Source organism: Oncorhynchus tshawytscha, linkage group LG26 (assembly GCF_018296145.1).
Source record: "Oncorhynchus tshawytscha isolate Ot180627B linkage group LG26, Otsh_v2.0, whole genome shotgun sequence".
Lineage (NCBI taxonomy): Eukaryota > Metazoa > Chordata > Actinopteri > Salmoniformes > Salmonidae > Oncorhynchus > Oncorhynchus tshawytscha.
The window spans coordinates 4,910,922-4,928,258 of record NC_056454.1 but is presented as its reverse complement, the minus strand read 5'-3'; the positions used below and the strand labels follow the sequence as shown (position 1 = coordinate 4,928,258).

The 17,337-nt window shown below is 41.4% G+C and overlaps 1 protein-coding gene across 4 annotated transcripts in view; it reads left to right on the top strand.

The window, feature by feature from the left end:
• The window catches only part of LOC112225080 (melanophilin), a 122,336-nt gene that overhangs the window by 65,380 nt on the left and 39,619 nt on the right, over positions 1-17,337 (top strand). For 3 of the 4 annotated variants that reach the window (XM_024388695.2, XM_024388694.2, XM_024388691.2), the window contains 2 exons: positions 4,797-4,968; positions 5,963-6,234. In XM_024388695.2, the coding sequence (XP_024244463.1) occupies positions 4,797-4,968; positions 5,963-6,234 (444 nt within the window). The remainder of the gene's footprint in view (positions 1-4,796; positions 4,969-5,962; positions 6,235-17,337) is intronic. The other variant, XM_024388693.2, reaches the window with a different exon arrangement.

Sequence of the window (17,337 nt, the reverse complement as noted above, 5' to 3'; positions counted from 1 at the left end):
ATGCCTTTAATCTATGCTATCGTGCCCAGAAACCTACTCCTTTTACTCTCTGTTCCGAAGGTGCTAGACGTCCAGTTCGTATAGAATTTAGCCGTACCCTTATCCTACTTCTCCTCTGGTGATGTAGAGGTTAATCCAGGTCCTGCAGTGCCTAGCCCCACTCCCACTCCCCAGGTGCTCTCATTTGTTGACTTCTGTAACCGTTACAGCCTTGGTTTCATGCATGTTAACATTAGAAGCCTACTCCCTAAGTTTGTTTTACTCACTGCTTGAGCACACTCTGCCAACCCGGATGTCTTAACCGCTAACTATAACATTTTCCGCCAAGATAGAAATGCCAAAGGGGCATGTGTTGCACTATCTACTGCAAAGATAGTAATACAGAACTCTGCAGGCTATCCAAGTCTGTACCCAAACAATTCGAGCTTCTACTTCTAAAAATTCACCTTTCCAGAAACAAATCTCTCACTGTTGCCTCTTGCTATAGACGTCCCTCTGCCCCCAGCTGTGCCCTCGATACCATATGTGAATTGATTGCCCCCCATCTATCTTCGGAGTTCGTGCTACTAGGTGACCTAAACTGGGACATGCTTAACACCCCAGCCATCCTACGATCTAAGCTTAATGCCCTCAATCTCACAGAAACTATCAATAAACCTACCAGGTACAACTCCAAATCCGTAAACACGGGCACCCTCAGATGTCATCCTAACTAACTCGCCCTCCAAATACACCTCTGCTGTTTTCAATCAAGATCTCAGCAATCACTGCCTCATTCCCTGCATCCGTAATGGGTCTGCGACCAAACGACCTCCCCTCATCACTGTCAAACGCTCCCTAAAACATTTCTGCGAGCAGGCCTTTCTAATCGACCTGGCCAGGGTATCCTGGAATGACATTGACCTTATCCCATCAGTAGATGATGCCTGGCTATTCTTTAAAAGTGCCTTCCTCACCATCTTAAATAAGCATGCTCCATTCCAAAAATGTGGAACTTGGAATAGATATAGTCCTTGGTTCACTCCTGACCGGTCTGCCCTTGACCAGCACAAAAACATCCTGTGGCGTTCTGCATTAGCATCGAATAGCCCCCGTGATATGCAACTTTTCAGGGAAGTTAGGAACAAATATACACAGGCAGTTTGAAAAAGCTAGCCTTAGCTTTCCTAAAATAAATTTGCATTCTGTAGTACTAACTCAAAAAAGTTCTGGGACACTGTAAAGTCAATGGAGAATAAGAGCACCTCCTCCCAGCTGCCCACTGCTCTGAGGCTAGGAAACACTGTCGCCACCGATAAATCCACTATAATTGAGAATTTCAATAAGCATTTCTCTACGGCTGGCCATGCTTTCCACCTGGCTACCCCTAAACCAGTCAAATGCCCTGCACTGCCCACAGCAACCCGCCAAAGTCCCCACCATTTCTCCTTCACCCAAATCCAGATAGCTGATGTTCTGAAAGAGCTGCAAAATCTTGACCCCTACAAATGAGTAAGGACCCTCTCTTTCTAAAATTATCTGCCAAAATTGTTGCAACCCCTATTACTAGCCTGTTCAACCTCTCTTTCGTATCGTCTGAGATTGGAAAGCTGCCGCGGTCATCCCCCTCTTCAAAGGGGGCGACACTCTAGACCCAAACTGCTACAGACATATATCTATCCTACCCTGTCTTTCTAAGGTCTTCGAAAGCCAAGTTAACAAACAGATTACCGACCATTTCGAATCCCACCATACCTTCTCCGCTATGCAATCTGGTTTCACGGCTGGTCATTGGTGCACCTCAGCCACGCTCAAGGTCCTAAACTACATCATAACTGCCATTGATAAGAGACATTACTGCGCAGCTGTATTCATCGACCTGGCCAAGGCTTTCAACTCTGTCAATCACCACATTCTTATTGGCAGACTCGATAGCCTTGGTTTCTCAAATGATTGCCTCGCATGGTTTACCAACTACTTCTCTGATAGAGTTCGGTGTGTCAAATCGGAGGGCCTGTTGTCCGGACCTCTGGCAGTCTTTATGGGGGTGCCACAGGGTTCAATCCTCGGGCAGACTCTCTTCTCTGTATACATTAATGATGTTGCTCTTGCTACTGGTGATTCTCTGATACACCTCTTCGCAGACGACACCATTCTGTATACTTCTGGCCCCTCTATGGACACTGTGTTAACAACCTCCAGACGAGCTTAAATGACATACAACTCCCCTTCCATGGCCTCCAACTGCTCTTAAACGCAAGTAAAGCTCCTATATCGCAACAAAGCATCCTTCACTCATGCTGCCAAACATACCCTCGTAAACCTGACCATCCTACAGATCCTCGAATTCGGGGATGTCATCTATAAAATAGCCTCCAACACTCTACTCAACAAATTCGATGTAGTCTATCACAGTGCCATCCGTTTTGTCACCAAAGCTCCATACACTACCCACCATTGCGACCTGTATGCTCTCGTTGGCTGGCCCTCGCTTCATACTCATCGCCAAACCCACTGGCTAAAGGTTATCTACAAGTCTCTGCTAGGTAAAGCCCCGCCTTATCTCAGCTCACTGGTCACCATAGCAGCACCCACTCGTAGCACGCGCTCCAGCAGGTATATCTCACTGGTCACCCCCAAAGCCAATTCCTCCTTTGGCCATCTTTCCTTCCAGTTCTCTGCTGCCAATGACTTGAACGAACTGCAAAAATCTCTGAAGCTGGAAACACATCTCCCTCACTAGCTTTAAGCACCATCTGTCAGAGCAGCTCACAGGTTACTGCACGTGTACATAGTCCATCTATAATTTAGCCCAAACAACTACCTCTTCCCCTACTGCTATTTATTTACTTTTGCTCCTTTGCACCCCATTATTTCTATTTCAACTTTGCAAATTATTCCACTGCAAATCTACCATTCCAGTGCTTTACTTGCTATATTGTATTTACCTCGCCACCATGGCCTTTTTTTACCTTTACCTCCCTTATCTCACCTCATTTGCTCACATTGTATATAGACTTATTTTTCTACTGTATTATTGACTGTATGTTTTGTTTATTCCATGTGTAACTCTGTGTTGTTGTATGTGTCGAATTGCTATGCTTTATCTTAGCCAGGTCGCAGTTGCAAATGAGAACTTGTTCTCAACTAGCCTACCTGGTTAAATAAAGGTGAAATAAATAAAAACATTTAAAAGAGCAATAGTAAAATAACAATAGCGAGACTATATAGGGGTACCGGTACAAAGTCAATGTGCAGGGGCACCGGTTAGTCGAGGTGATTGAGGTAAAATGTACTTGTAGGTAGAGTTATTAAAATGACTATGCATAGATAATAATCAGAGAGTAGCAGCAGCGTAAAATGGGGGGGGGGGTACCCATTTGATTAGATGTTCAGGAGTCAGTATCACCAGTAGTAGGTTTACTGTGAATTACCATAATTTCTAAGCTACAATGTTTGTTTGGTTATGGTTATTTATGTTAATGCATTCAATATATTATTATTACAATGTTTTATTTTTTATTGTATATATTGTTTGTATGTTTTGTTTTTTGTATTATCCTTAGAAGAATGAGGTGGTTGTGACATTACTATTGTAGTCTTCATTTTATACCTTTCAGTGCCCCTTGAGAACTGCAAGGTGTGTCCGCTCCCTCATGCTTTTGTACCCAAAATGCCCCCGCTTTGGGGTATTTTTTAGCAGGGCACTGTGGAATGACTCCAGATAATGTGATTTTTACAAAAAGAAAGTGTAAAAAAGAGAAGAGGGGTAGACTAAATTGATTACATGGTCTGGAAGGTTTTCTGTGGTTCTCAGGCTCTCTCTAAACACCTGTTACCCATAACAAACACAAACCATACAAACACTACCCAATTTCTGTTTATACCATGCTTACTGTACATTCAGCTATTTTAACCGTTAGCTTGTAAATATTTTGTCTAACTTACCTTCACCTTGTGCAGAGCTAGGGGTTAGGAGCGCATGTTGGTGGAATCAGATTCTGTACCACCTACAACAGAGTACAGAACCATACACAATTTAGCCACCCCACTAATTGTATTGATATCTGTTAGACTGGCTAGCTAAGCATACCTAACATGGACATTTCAATATTGCCAGCCAAGCAACCATAGATGATTTAAACACATTCATCATTGCTACCAACCCACAAACAGAGAGTGAATTGGCTATTTCAAAAATTATATTTTTAGTAATTGAGTGTTTTCCAAACAAGGGTGGAATAGTTGGCTACAAAATTGAGATACCAAATAAGAGTAACATTAGCTAGCTTACGTTAGCTAATGTCAGTCAAAGATAGAACAAACAAACATGTTTAATCTGCTGAAGGTAGCTAACAGTCTAGCAATGACTAAATTACCAGTATCATGGCATAAGCTACCTTGATTGACTGTGTATGCCAAAATATATCTATTTGATTTAACTTAGCTGATGGCTTTCAGAGTTTAATACAGGATGTTAAGTTAGCTAACTGACTTACCCAGCTAGGCTAGCAAGCTAGCTAACATTAGGTTGTTACATCACTTCAGAGCTGGAAATTGATTTCCCATCAGCCTGCAAATCCCTCTGATAATCTTTGGTCGCTGCATCATTTTTGATAGACGCAGGCCACTAGCAGAATCGCAGTGAAACTCTGGTAGAACGGTTAAAGGTAGCAAATTTTCGTGCTTGTTTGTAATTAGCACAGCCGGGCTCAAAACACCACAATGGCACGATGACAAAAATTTGTGAAAAACAAATGTTTTCTAAAATAATCTTGCCTAGAGAATTACTGACATGGTGGTGGTGATGTCTCCAGAGTCCACAGAGCAGTCTGGAGGGCGGCACACGGGAGTCCCTGACAGCCGAGGCCGACATGGCCTGCATGTTCCAGCAGATCCTGGAGGAGCAGGGTGGGAGACACTCCGAGTTCAACACGGAGGTCCTCCACAGCCGTCGGATGAGTCTGCTGGACAAGCCGGCCCGCTTCGGTGAGGACTACACCATGTGTGTTAGACGTACACCCCCACTAACATACATTAATATATACAATAGAAGAAGTGTATGTGCTCATTGATATTAGGACACAAAGTACATACATACAATGTAGCCAAGGGTCAAGCCTAAATGCCTTAGCTGTTCTTAGGGTTGCAAAGGGAGGGTATATTACTGTAACTTTTTAAGTTTACCATTACACTACCAGAACTTTGGTAATGTTCAAGTTTTTCAAATTCATTTTAACAGATGACATCTAGTGGCATTTTCGGGTACTTCAGATTATCACTTCTGATTATCTCTGACCCTCTGTGGCCACGTAAAATATATAATTTATTACAATTTGATGATTTTTAAATTTAAAACATTAATGACAAAGCTGTAAAACATTATCCTAAATATAAACCATCATTTTAGTGAACACCATTGGTGTTTAATATTAGGATTTCAACATGAAATATTTTTTTACAACCAATTGGTGGCAGTTGTGAAAAAAGTCAATACATTGAAGTGATGCATCTCATTGAAAACAATGCCATTGTTTATTAGATGCTTTTTAAAATTAATTAGGCAATTTTTTCTTGAACCAAAACTCATGGACAATACGAACATACATATAAAAAATGAATACTATATATGAATAACTTTTAAAAAAAAATGTATTTAAGTACAAATGACCAAAGTTACCATAGATTGCAATAGATTACTTTGATAAATTACTGGTAGCTTTGCAACCTTTGCTGTACTTGATTGAGCTTTCCTGGAGCAAAATAGAATAGTCCAAAAAGTGCAAATCCAACCTATCTGGCACTCAATATGGTATTCCAGTACTCCAATACTATTTGAACCAAGAATGCACTCTGGCAAGAACGCACTCTGCTAGAAGTAGATTATAACGGATCACGCAAAAGGTACACATTATTACACTAGGTACAACATCTCTTGCTCTTTCCTACATGAACATGAATTCCATAATAATAACTTCACTAGGCCCCCCCGTCTATGAACTCTCTATCCGGACAGACGAGGTGCCGTACCCAGAGAACTGGATGATGCGGGCACGATCCTTGTCCAGGATGAGCCAGTCTTCGTGTGGCAGTGCCAACAACGGGCACCTTCGCAGCAGCGGACAACTGTATGGCCTGGAGGACTCGGAGGAAGAGGAAGAGTACCAGCGCCAGTACCAGCTTCTGGCGTCGCGCCGACGTAGTCACAGCCACTTCTCCTCACAGGAAAGCCTCAACCACGGGGCACCGCCACAGGTAAAGGACACAGACACACGAAGGGGCTCTGCTCCGCCAGATGTATAGGACATTGGAAATGACACACCCACAAACACCATGGGACTCCAACTAGGTTTGCAGGATGTCTATAATGAATAGTTAACCATCCATTGAGACAAACCGTCTTGCCAGGATAAGTGTATGTAAGGCTGTGTCTACACAGGCAGACCAATTCTGATATTTTCCCACTAAATGGTCTTTTGACCAATCAGATCAGCTCGAGTCAATAATTGGGCAAAATATCAGATTTGGACTGCCTGTGTAAACATAACCTGAGTGTTTTATCTTGCATAACCGTTGAACTCTTGTCCTTAGAGTGGATGTTGGTTCTGTAACATAGACGGGAAGTGATCACTTGAGCTGAGTTACGTTGAGACTCTCATGCAAGCATTCACCCAGGGTCCCCACCAACACAGGGAACAACATCAGTGTGACACATGGAGTGGAGACACAGCTGTTAGAAGGGAGATATGGAGAAGAGGATATTGCATCATATTCATATGTTACTACTGACTCCGACCTTTACAGTGCCTATCATAAATATTCACCCCCCTTGGATTTCTTAACATGTTATTGTGTTACAAAGTGGGATTAACCCTATCAGACCCAAGACTCGACATTTCATTTATCTGCATGTCCAACCCCTATTTAGCCTCACAACTAAGTTTTCAGGACAACCAAGGCTACAAGTAGAACACAAAACAATTTGACATAAACAGTTGCATTCATCTGTTTTATTGACAAATGTGTCTGGATCTCTCACGTGTGCTGTAAAACCGACATGTCTAATTCAAAGGATAATTTTTCGGGGGGGCAGAAACGCCTTATTAAACATGTGTACTTTCATGTGCCTCAATAACAAACTCATAGGTGATCTGTGAATATGAATGAAAAATAAATTGTTACTATCTAGTTATATTTTTCATGGAGAAACAAAGGATTCTTCCTGGCTAGCCTTGATTGTTGAGAATGTTGTGATTTACTTATTTCTGGAGGAAGACGAGCTGACTCTCTAAGACTGAAAATGAAGCAGATGATGATCAAATCCTTGACTTGGGTAACAAGCACATTGTCATTGAACCAGACATTGCAGTTTTCTGATAGTGATGGTACACTGTCAGTGTGAACTGGAGCGAAATGACACAACTTCCCAAGAAAACTGAGCAGAAGAAACGCAAATAACAGAATACCCTTTACTTAGATGTACTATAGAGAAATTGCTACGCCATTTGCTGTTTGCTAAAATTAGAATTGTTTCCTGGTTGCTAAAATGTTTTGGTAAACCTACTGGAGACCTCTACTTTGTTGACACCCATTCAGCATCGTTCACACCCTCTAAAGCCTTAGCCTCACCCATCTCTTTAAGGATTCACATGTGAACTTGGACACTGTCTCATTGGCCTAACGTTATATCCTAATTTGACTTTAGTGCAGGTCATGTTCTTCACATTACCATCTCTGGTAAACACATACTATATCAAATAAAATCAATGTTTATTTGTCACGTGCACAGGATAAGGAAGGTGTACTGAAATGGTTACTTGCATAGTGGAGTCTTTTCTTTAGACATTTAGTTCGCTCGCTAAACAATGAACCATAATCCCAAATCATAACATTACTACTACCCTGCATGAATCTGCAGGTATCTAACCAACCAGGTTCAATGTTAGCTAGCTAGCTAACATTAGGCTTTAACTAGCAATGCAAATGGCTCTAAGATACAAATAATATTACTACACAGATCATACACGTAACATTAGCTAGCGAGCCAGCCAGATAACGATAGCCAGCTAGCTAACAGTACACTTTAACTTGAAATGAAAATGAATACCTGACAAAGTTAAAAGTTATAATATCTGAAAATGTAGCTAGATAGACTATCTTACCTGTACACCTGGATGTACGCTTCTCCCTCTCTGTGACGGATGCCAGGGATGCCCTTAGTTTGAAGATGTAATCCGGAGACAGGTGTTTCATACAACATCCTTCAGTGTTCTCTTTTTGACTCCGTCTGCATATTTGCAATCAAACACCAGAATTGTCTCCATATCCTTAGCTATCATACTCTAATTCCAATCGGCATTCCGCTGATTTCAAAACTCGGTCTTCCAGAAAGTGGAGAACAACACTTTTGCATTTCTACTACGTAACATCTTTCAAAAAAGCAGCGTGGGTTTTATGGCAGACTACAACCCCAAAATATGTATAGCCGCCACCAGCTGGACTGGTTGAAAAACCAAAACAATGTAAAAATAAAATCTGTACATGATAGCGAAACTTAACTTAATCCACCAAAATAAAAATAGTACATTGACAAAAGCAAAAACTCACTCTTCTTTCTTCTTTCAAATCTCCATATCTCCCTTCTCAAGCTTTAGGGCCTGAGAGGGTGGTACAGCTTTTTGGCAATATTCCATGTAACGCTGAAATGTTTCAGTCCCAGGAACCGCTCAGCCGCATCCACAATGATATAGATTTTCCTGGACTGTCTCTCCACCTTGGCAGTGCCATTAATCACCATAGCTATAAAGGACACAAAGTCCACCATCTTAACCTCTAAAATGTCAGGGTCCTGCTGGTGAAAGGCAAACCCTGCAGCCGCAATTCTGGCCTATCCACCACCATTGACTCTTCAGGAGCATGATTCAAACCCTCAATCCTTTTAACAGCTGTTGCATGTGAAATGCTCTGAACAGCACTGACTTTGGCCACCTTATTCTCTTTCATCCTTGTCGGGCATTCGAAAGAAGTGGCTTCGTGGTTCCCACCACAATTGCATCAATCCCCCCAGGAATACTTCAACATCTACTTCCCATGAGACGCCAGATATAACCCCCTTGAGAGGTGCCCTGTGTAACGGATGTAAAATAGCTAGCTAGTTAGCTGTGGTGCGCGCTAAATAGCGTTTCAATTGGTGACGTCACTTGCTCTGAGACCTTGAAGTAGTGGTTCCCCTTGCTCTGCAAGGGCCGTGGCTTTTGTGGAGCGATGGGTAACGATGCTTCGTGGGTGACTGTTGTTGATGTGTGCAGAAGGTCCCTGGTTCGTGCCCGGGTATGGGCGAGGGGACGGTCTAAAGTTATACTGTTACACTTGCTCTGAAGTGAGACACACACGACACTTCAAACGTATCAAATCGGGTGAGAAGCAACACACGTTCCTTCTGATCCGTAGAAGCAAAAAAATCTAAAAAAGCCCACCTCGTGATCCTCACAGCCTTCACTTTACCCACCAGTTTGGATATCTTAAATGGATTCTTATAGATTGGTAATCCGATCAGCTGCTCCTCATTTAATAAACTGTACTCCTACAAGATACGAAGGGACATTCTCATCACACTACTTTGCTCCATGCCCCATTATTTTGGAGAATATTCCAATTCGCCTTGATTCTACCTGCCATTAGATTCAGAATCCACTTTATTGTCCACTTCCGCCATTTTTTTTCCGGTAATTACCTACTGACCAGCTCATGTTAGAGACAGATGCGTATTACATGGTAGACCAATCTGACTCATCTCTCGGCATAGCTGGAAGGTTCCTGGCTTTTTCCATAGCTAAACCAACTGCCCTCGTAATTTAACAATATTATATGTATTTACAGATGGCATACAAGTTTGATATTAAGGCACATGAAAGTTCATATGTTCCAGAAGGTATTTCTGGCAAAAAAACACATTTTGATAAAAAAACTACTGTGAAGTAGTGATGCACGATATATTCCTAGTTTCCTGAAACCAGTCACAAATATTGTATATTCAGCTGTTGTACAAAACCAAAACTTAAGAACGGGACACATAGAAATAGCGCACATAGAACCGATGTACCGCTTCTTAGACTTGCTTTCAATGAGTGACAGATTTATAACACACATTTGTGTGTGAACTTGGTCAGGTCGCCCAAGTTACATAATTGCAGCTTTATTCATCAAAAAAGTTCCAGTCTGCCATGAAGCATCCATCCATGTATTTGGATAAGAGTCTAACGTTAGCTTCATGTACAGGTATTGTTTGTATATCATTTTGTTATAAAGTTGTCTGCATTGTTAGTTAAAGCCTAATGTTAGCTAGCTAATATTAGCTAGCTAATGTTAGCTAAGCTAATGTTAGCTAGCTAAACTAATGTTAGCTAAACTAACATTAGCTAAACTAACGTTAGCTAAGCTAACGTTAGCTAAGCTAATGTTGGGGCTGTTGCTGGGCAACACGGACTTTCAACTCCCTCCAAAGATTTTCTATGGGGTTGACATCTGGAGACTGGCTAGGCCACTCCAGGACCTTGAAATGCTTCTTACGAAGCCACTCCTTCGTTGCCCGGGTTGTGTGTTTGGGATCATTGTCATGCTGAAAGACCCAGCCACGTTTAATCTTCAATGCCCTTTCTGATGGTAGGCTTTGTTACTTTGGTCCCAGCTCTCTGCATGTCATTCAGTAGGTCCCCCTGTGTGGTTCTGGGATTTTTTGCTCACCGTTCTTGTGATCATTTTGACCCCACGGGGTGAGATCTTGAGTGGAGCCCTCTATCAGTGGTCTTGTATGTCTTCCATTTCCTTATAATTGCTCCCACAGTTGATTTCTTCAAACCAAGCTGCTTCCCTATTGCAGATTCAGTCTTCCCAGCCTGGTGCAGGTCTACAATTTTGTTTCTGGTGTCCTTTGACAGCTCTTTGGCCTTGGCCATAGTGGAGTTTGGAGTGTGACTGTTTGAGGTTCTGGACAGGTGTCTTTTATACTGATAACAAGTTCAAACAGGTGCCATTAATACAGGTAACGAGTGGAGGACAGAGGAGCCTCTTAAAGAAGAAGTTACAGGTCTGTGAGAGCCAGAAATCTTGCTTGTTTGTAGGTGACCAAATACTTATTTTCCACCATAATTTGCAAATAAATTCATTCAAAATCCTACAATGTGATTTTCTGGATTTTTTTCTGATTTTGTCTGTCATTAGTTGAAGTGTACCTATGATGAAAATTACAGGCCTCTCTCATCTTTTTAAGTGGGAGAACTTGCACAATTGGTGGCTGACTAAATACTTTTTTGCCCCACTGTATATCCACAGTAAAACGAGTCCTTTATCGACATAACCTGAAAGGCCACTCGGCAAGGAAGAAGCCACTGCTACTAAACCTCCATAAAATAGCTAGACTACAGTTTGCAACTGCACATGGGGACATAGATTGTACGTTTTGGAGAAATGTCCTCTGGTCTGAGAAAACAAAATTAGAACTGTTTGGCAATAATGACCATCGTTATGTTTGGAGAAAAAGGGGGAGGCTTGCAATCCGAAGAACACCATCCCAACCGTGAAGCACGGGGATGGCAGCATCATGTTGTGTGGGTGCTTTGCAGGAGGGCTTGGTGCACTTCACAAAATAGTTGGCATCATGAGGAAGTAAAATTATGTGGATATATTGAAGCAACATCTCAAGACATCAGTCAGGAAGTTAAAGATTGGTGGCAAACGGGACTTCCAAATGGACAATGACCCCAAGCATACTTCCAATTAAGGACAACAAAGTCAAGGTATTGCAGTGGCCATCACAAAGTCCTGACCTCAACCCTATGGAAAATGTGTGGGCAGAACTGAAAAAACGTGTGTGTGAGCAAGGAGGCCTACAAACCTGACTCATTTACACCAGCTCTGTCAGGAGGAATGGGCCTAAATTCACCCAATTTATTGTGGGAAGCTTGTGGAAGGCTACCTAAAACGTTTTTCCCAAATTATGCAATTTAAAGGCAATGCTACCAAATACTAATTGAGTGTATGTAAACGTCTGACCCACTGGGAATGTGATGAAAGAAATACAAGCTGAAGTAAATCATTCACTCTACTATTATTCTGACATTTCACCTTCTTAAAATAAAGTGGTGATCCTAACTGACCTAAAACAGAGAGTTTTTTACTTGTATTAAATGTCAGGAATTGTGAAACACTGAGTTTAAATGTATTTGGCTAAGGTGTATGTAAATTTCCTACTTCAACTGTACATGAACAAGGCAGTTAACCCACTGTTCCTAGGCCGTCATTTTGCCGTCAATTTGCCGTCAATTTGTTCTTAACTGACTTGCCTAGTTCAATAAAAGTTAAAAAAATATATAACGTCCTTTCACTGGCAACTGCGTTTATTTTCGGCAAATTTAACATGTGTAAATATTTCTATGAGCATGACAAGATTCAACAACTGAGACAAACTGAACAAGTTCCACAGACAAGTTACTCACAGAAATGGAATAATGTTTTCCCGATGACAGCTTTGCACACTCTTGGTATTCTCTCAACCAGCTTCACCTGGAATGCTCTTGAAGGAGTTCCCATATATGCTGAGCACTTGTTGGCTGCTTTTCCTTCACTCTGCGTTCCAACTCAACCCAAACCATCTCAATTGGGTTGAGTTTGGGTGATTGTGGAGGCCAGGACATCTGATGCAGCACACCATTACTCTCCTTCTTGGTCAAATAGCCCTTACGCAGCCTGGAGGTGTTTTACGTCATTGTCCTGTTGAAAAACAAATGATAGTGGAACTAAGTGCAAACCAGATGCGATGGCATACCGCTGCAGAATGCCGTGGTAGCCTTGCTGCTTAAGTGTGACTTGAATTGTAAATAAATTACTGACAGTGTCACCAGCAAAGCACCCCCACAACATCGCACATCTTCCTCTATGCTTATCGGTGGGAACCACACATGCGGACATCATCCGTTCACCTACTCTGCGTCTCACATGACACGGCGGTTGGAACCAAAAATCTCATATTTTGACTCATCAGTCCAAAGGACAGATTTCCACAAGTCTAATGTCCATTGCTCGTGTTTCTTGGCCCAAGCGAATCTCTTATTATTGGTGTCCTTTTAGTAGTGGTTTGTTTGCAGCAATTCGACCATGAAGGTCTGTTTCACTCTGTCTCCTCTGAACAGTTGATGTTGAGATGTGTCTGTTACTTGAACTCTGTGAATAATTTATTTGGACTGCAATCTGAGGTGCAGTTAACTCTATTGAACTTATCCTCTGCAGCAGAGCTAACTCTGGGTCTTCCTTTCCTGTGGCGGTCCTTATGAGAACCAGTTTTATCATAGCGCTTGATGGTTTTTGCAACTGCACTTGAATAAACTTTCAAAGTTCTTGAAGTGTTCCATATTGGCTGACCTTGATGTCTTAAAGTGGTAATGGACTGTCAGGGTAGCCTAGTGGTTAGAGTGTTGGACTAGTAACCGGAAGGTTGCAAGTTCAAATCCCCGAGCTGACAAGGTACAAATCTGTCGTTCTGCCCCTGAACAGGCAATTAACCCACTGTTCCTAGGCTGCCATTAAAAATAAGAATTTGTTCTTAACTGACTTGCCTAGTAAAATAAATAAAAATACATTTTAAAAGTTCTCTTTGCTTATTTGAGCAGTTCATGACATAATATGGACTTGGTCTTTTACCAAATAGAGCTATCTTCTGTATACCACCCCTACCTTGTCACAACACAACTGATTGGCTTCAACGCATTAAGAAGGAAAGAAATTCTACAAATTAACTTAACAAGGCACACCTGTTAATTGAAATGCATTCCTGTTGACTACCTCATGAAGCTGGTTGAGAGAATTTGCAAAGCTTTCATCAAGGCAAAGGGTAGCTACTTTTAAGAATCTAAAATTTGAATTATTTTTTTGATTTGTTTCACATTTTTTGGGTTGCTACATGATTCCATATGTGTTATTTCATAGATGTGATGTCTTCACCATTTTTCTACAAAGTAGAAAGTAGTGAAAATAAAGAAAAACCCTGGAATGAGTAGCTGTGTCCAAACTTTAGACTGGCACTGTATGTCTCGTGTCGGAGCCGTTGAATTGTGACTCTACTTTGTCTCTGTACTGACATTTTGCCTGTTTGATTGCCGAGGCATAATTAGACTATTTGTGTTCAATCATATTCCCAGTCACCTTGCCGTGGTTAAATGCAGTGGTTCACGCTTTCAATGCTGCCATCTATGGGTTTTGGTCAGGTTTTAATCATCACAGTGTGAACAGCATCCCCTGTACGCTGAAGTCACCGTGTCAGTGTATACGTTAATGTTATTCTCAGAGGCAACCCAGAACATGTCCCAGTCCTCGAGATCAAAACAGTCTTGACTAGCGTTGAATAGACCTTAGCTCGGGTACTTCCTGCCTATGGGAAGGGAGGGGCAAAATGTAGTCGTGATCTGATTTGCCGAAGTGAGGTCGGGGGAGGACCTTGCAGCCATCCCGGAACAGAGAGTAACAACGGTTGAGTGTTTTTGAAGTGTGAGTACTGCAAGCAATGTGTTGATAGAACTTTGGTAGCGTTTTTCTCAGATTTGCTTTATTAAGGTCCCCAGCTATAAAAAATGCAGCCTCAGGATATGCAGTGTCCAGTTTGCACAAGCTATTATAGGTCGGCTGAACAAAAGGACTTGAGTTTCTGTACGTTACCACAATCACGCCATGGGTAGTTAATCATGAGACATACAACTCTGCCTTTCTTCTTCCCAGAGAGTTCATTATCCCTATCCACACAATGTATTGAAAACCCTGCTGGCTATATGGATGGGGACAGTATATCTGGAGAGAGCCATGATTCTGTGAAACAGAGCATGTTACTGTCCCTGATGCCTCTCTGGAAGGAGATTCCTCGCCCTGAGCTCTTCAACTTTATTGTCCAGGGACTGAACATAAGCGAGTAATATACTCGGATGCGGTGGAGGGTGTGCACGCCTCCTGAGTCAGACTAAAAGTCCACTCCGAATACTTCTTCTCCGGTGGCGTCTGGGATAAGTTCAATCGCCTTGGAACGTACAAACAAAGGTTCCAATTTAGGAAAGTCATATTCCTGGTCAAAATGCTGATGAGTTACTGCCTCTTTGATATCCAAAAGATATTTCAGGCTGTATATAATAATACAAAACAAAATTCTGGGCTAATAACATGAGAAAGAACATTTAAAAATAATACTATAAAGTTGCTTAGGAGCTAAACAAGAAACAAGGCGGCCCTGTCTATCGGCCCATCTTCACATCTTTTTTTGTTGTTATATATATAGTGTATAGTTTTATATATATATATATGTATATAGTGTATTTACCAGAAACAATGTGAAGAACAACATGTTAGTATATAGGTCAAGGACTAGATAAAGTGTATGTTTACCTGGAGATGTACCTTCTTTTAGGTTACTACTTCAACCACTTGTTTCCTACACTACCTTAATCACTCAGTTTAGCACATGGCCTGACGGGAATTCTTAAAGATGCGTCGAACTAAAGCTTAAGAGGGTATGGACGATGCTGAATGGGCTTACTCAAGAAAAGAGCTCTCGAGCAAGTGTGAAAAACTTAAGGGGGTTTTCTGGTACTTGTCTACAAGGTGGAATAACATGTTTATCACATTTTAAATAAGCATGTTTCCCCCAACTGCAGTGTATGATATTTAATGTTTAAGCTCTGAGTATGTACTTTTAGAAAATGTACAAAAAAACAATCTTGGAAATGGTATATCAAATTCAAATGGGAAATGTAGTCACAAACGTCAATACAAAAAAATAAGGTCATCCAACGCAAAAACCTGACAAATACTAATTAATATGAATGCTGTAAGTACAGAAATTGTTTTCTCAGAGATTAATTTCCAACCAGTTAGTAAAAAATTTGTAAAATTTGCAGTTTGTGACAGCAACTATGTGAGCTTAATTCAGTATTATAGACACTAAGTCCTGGGATCTCCAATGCTCTTCTATATAGAAGAACCCCTTCTAATGACTCGTGTAGCTTGTGAGCGTCATAGAGCAAATTGTGCATGTTTGTGAGAGTCTCAGACATATTTTTTTTTTAAAGACCCGGACCGGAAACCTTTGGGATCCACACTTGTCTCACAAACACCTCTTTAGCTCAGCCCCTGTTAACCACACAGACTAATTGTACAATGGATGCAGAAGAAATAGTTTAATCCAATGATACAGAATTATATATCTCAAACACAATGTTTTAAGGTGTTATCTCAGCCAATCATGGCTAGTGGGAAGGTTGCTCGAGATGGCATTTCTGCCCAAAATTTTGATTTAAAAAAAAGTTTTGACGTTCAAATGGTTCTCCTGTGAAGTCGTGACTTGCGACATATGCCTAGTTTCCTGAATCTGGTTTCAAATGTTATGGGATGCATTTTCTCAATTGCTTTTGATGGTAGGCCACTCTGGGTGGCCTACGTTATGATCAAATAGCCAGAGTAGCCTACATTGCCACTGTTAAAACTGTAACTTAAAGTGGGTACAACCTCAGTGTTCACAGTAAACGCGCGCAGGAAGTTGCACAGAATTTTCGCAATGTTCAAGTTTGTGCTCAGAAGACATGAAATCTGCTCAGTGCGCAAAAAAATGAGGGAACATTGCATGGTGGGTGTCTTAAGACACTTTGCTGATTGCTTTGCCAACTTTCAGACACCATTTGAAACCCATTCTGTTTTTATGTAGTTGTCAAAGTGACTAATTTGTTAGATAATTTTTCTGTTGAGCGACAACATCCAGGTTTGTCTTCAGGATACGTAACAAATTAGGGGCTCGACGGGATCTTTTTTTCAAAGATTATAGTAGTTGCAGTATTGTTGTATTCACTCATGACTTACTCTGAAGCTCTAGATATGTGTTCAAACAACACTTTTGTTGTACAGTTTCTGTCACTGACAAACAATGTAGGTGTTATAAGATTGGTGAAATCAGTTTGAAAGTTGCAGAAGCATATAGCACTTTGGGTGGCCATAGTGCTATTTGCAGTTCTGGAGAATGTTCAGGAGTCTCAGTTTCAGTCCGAATTAGCTTGTTTGGACATTATGTCAGAGGTCCGTTGGAGCACATTAGCACTTTTCAATACAGATTGAACCACTCCTTTGAGTTTGCCAGTGATCGTATGGAAAAGACGCAAATCAAAATGAAAGTCCTGTATGATCGAATGGCCTGAAGTCGCATTTTTGTTGCCTGTTCTGGGGCAAACTCACTTTTCAGGCTCTTACCCCATTGAGAGAACAGTTCCCTAAATTGCTGAAAGACTGTCGCATAGGAACAAGCATATCTTTTTGGTGGGGTGCTTCTCAAGAGGT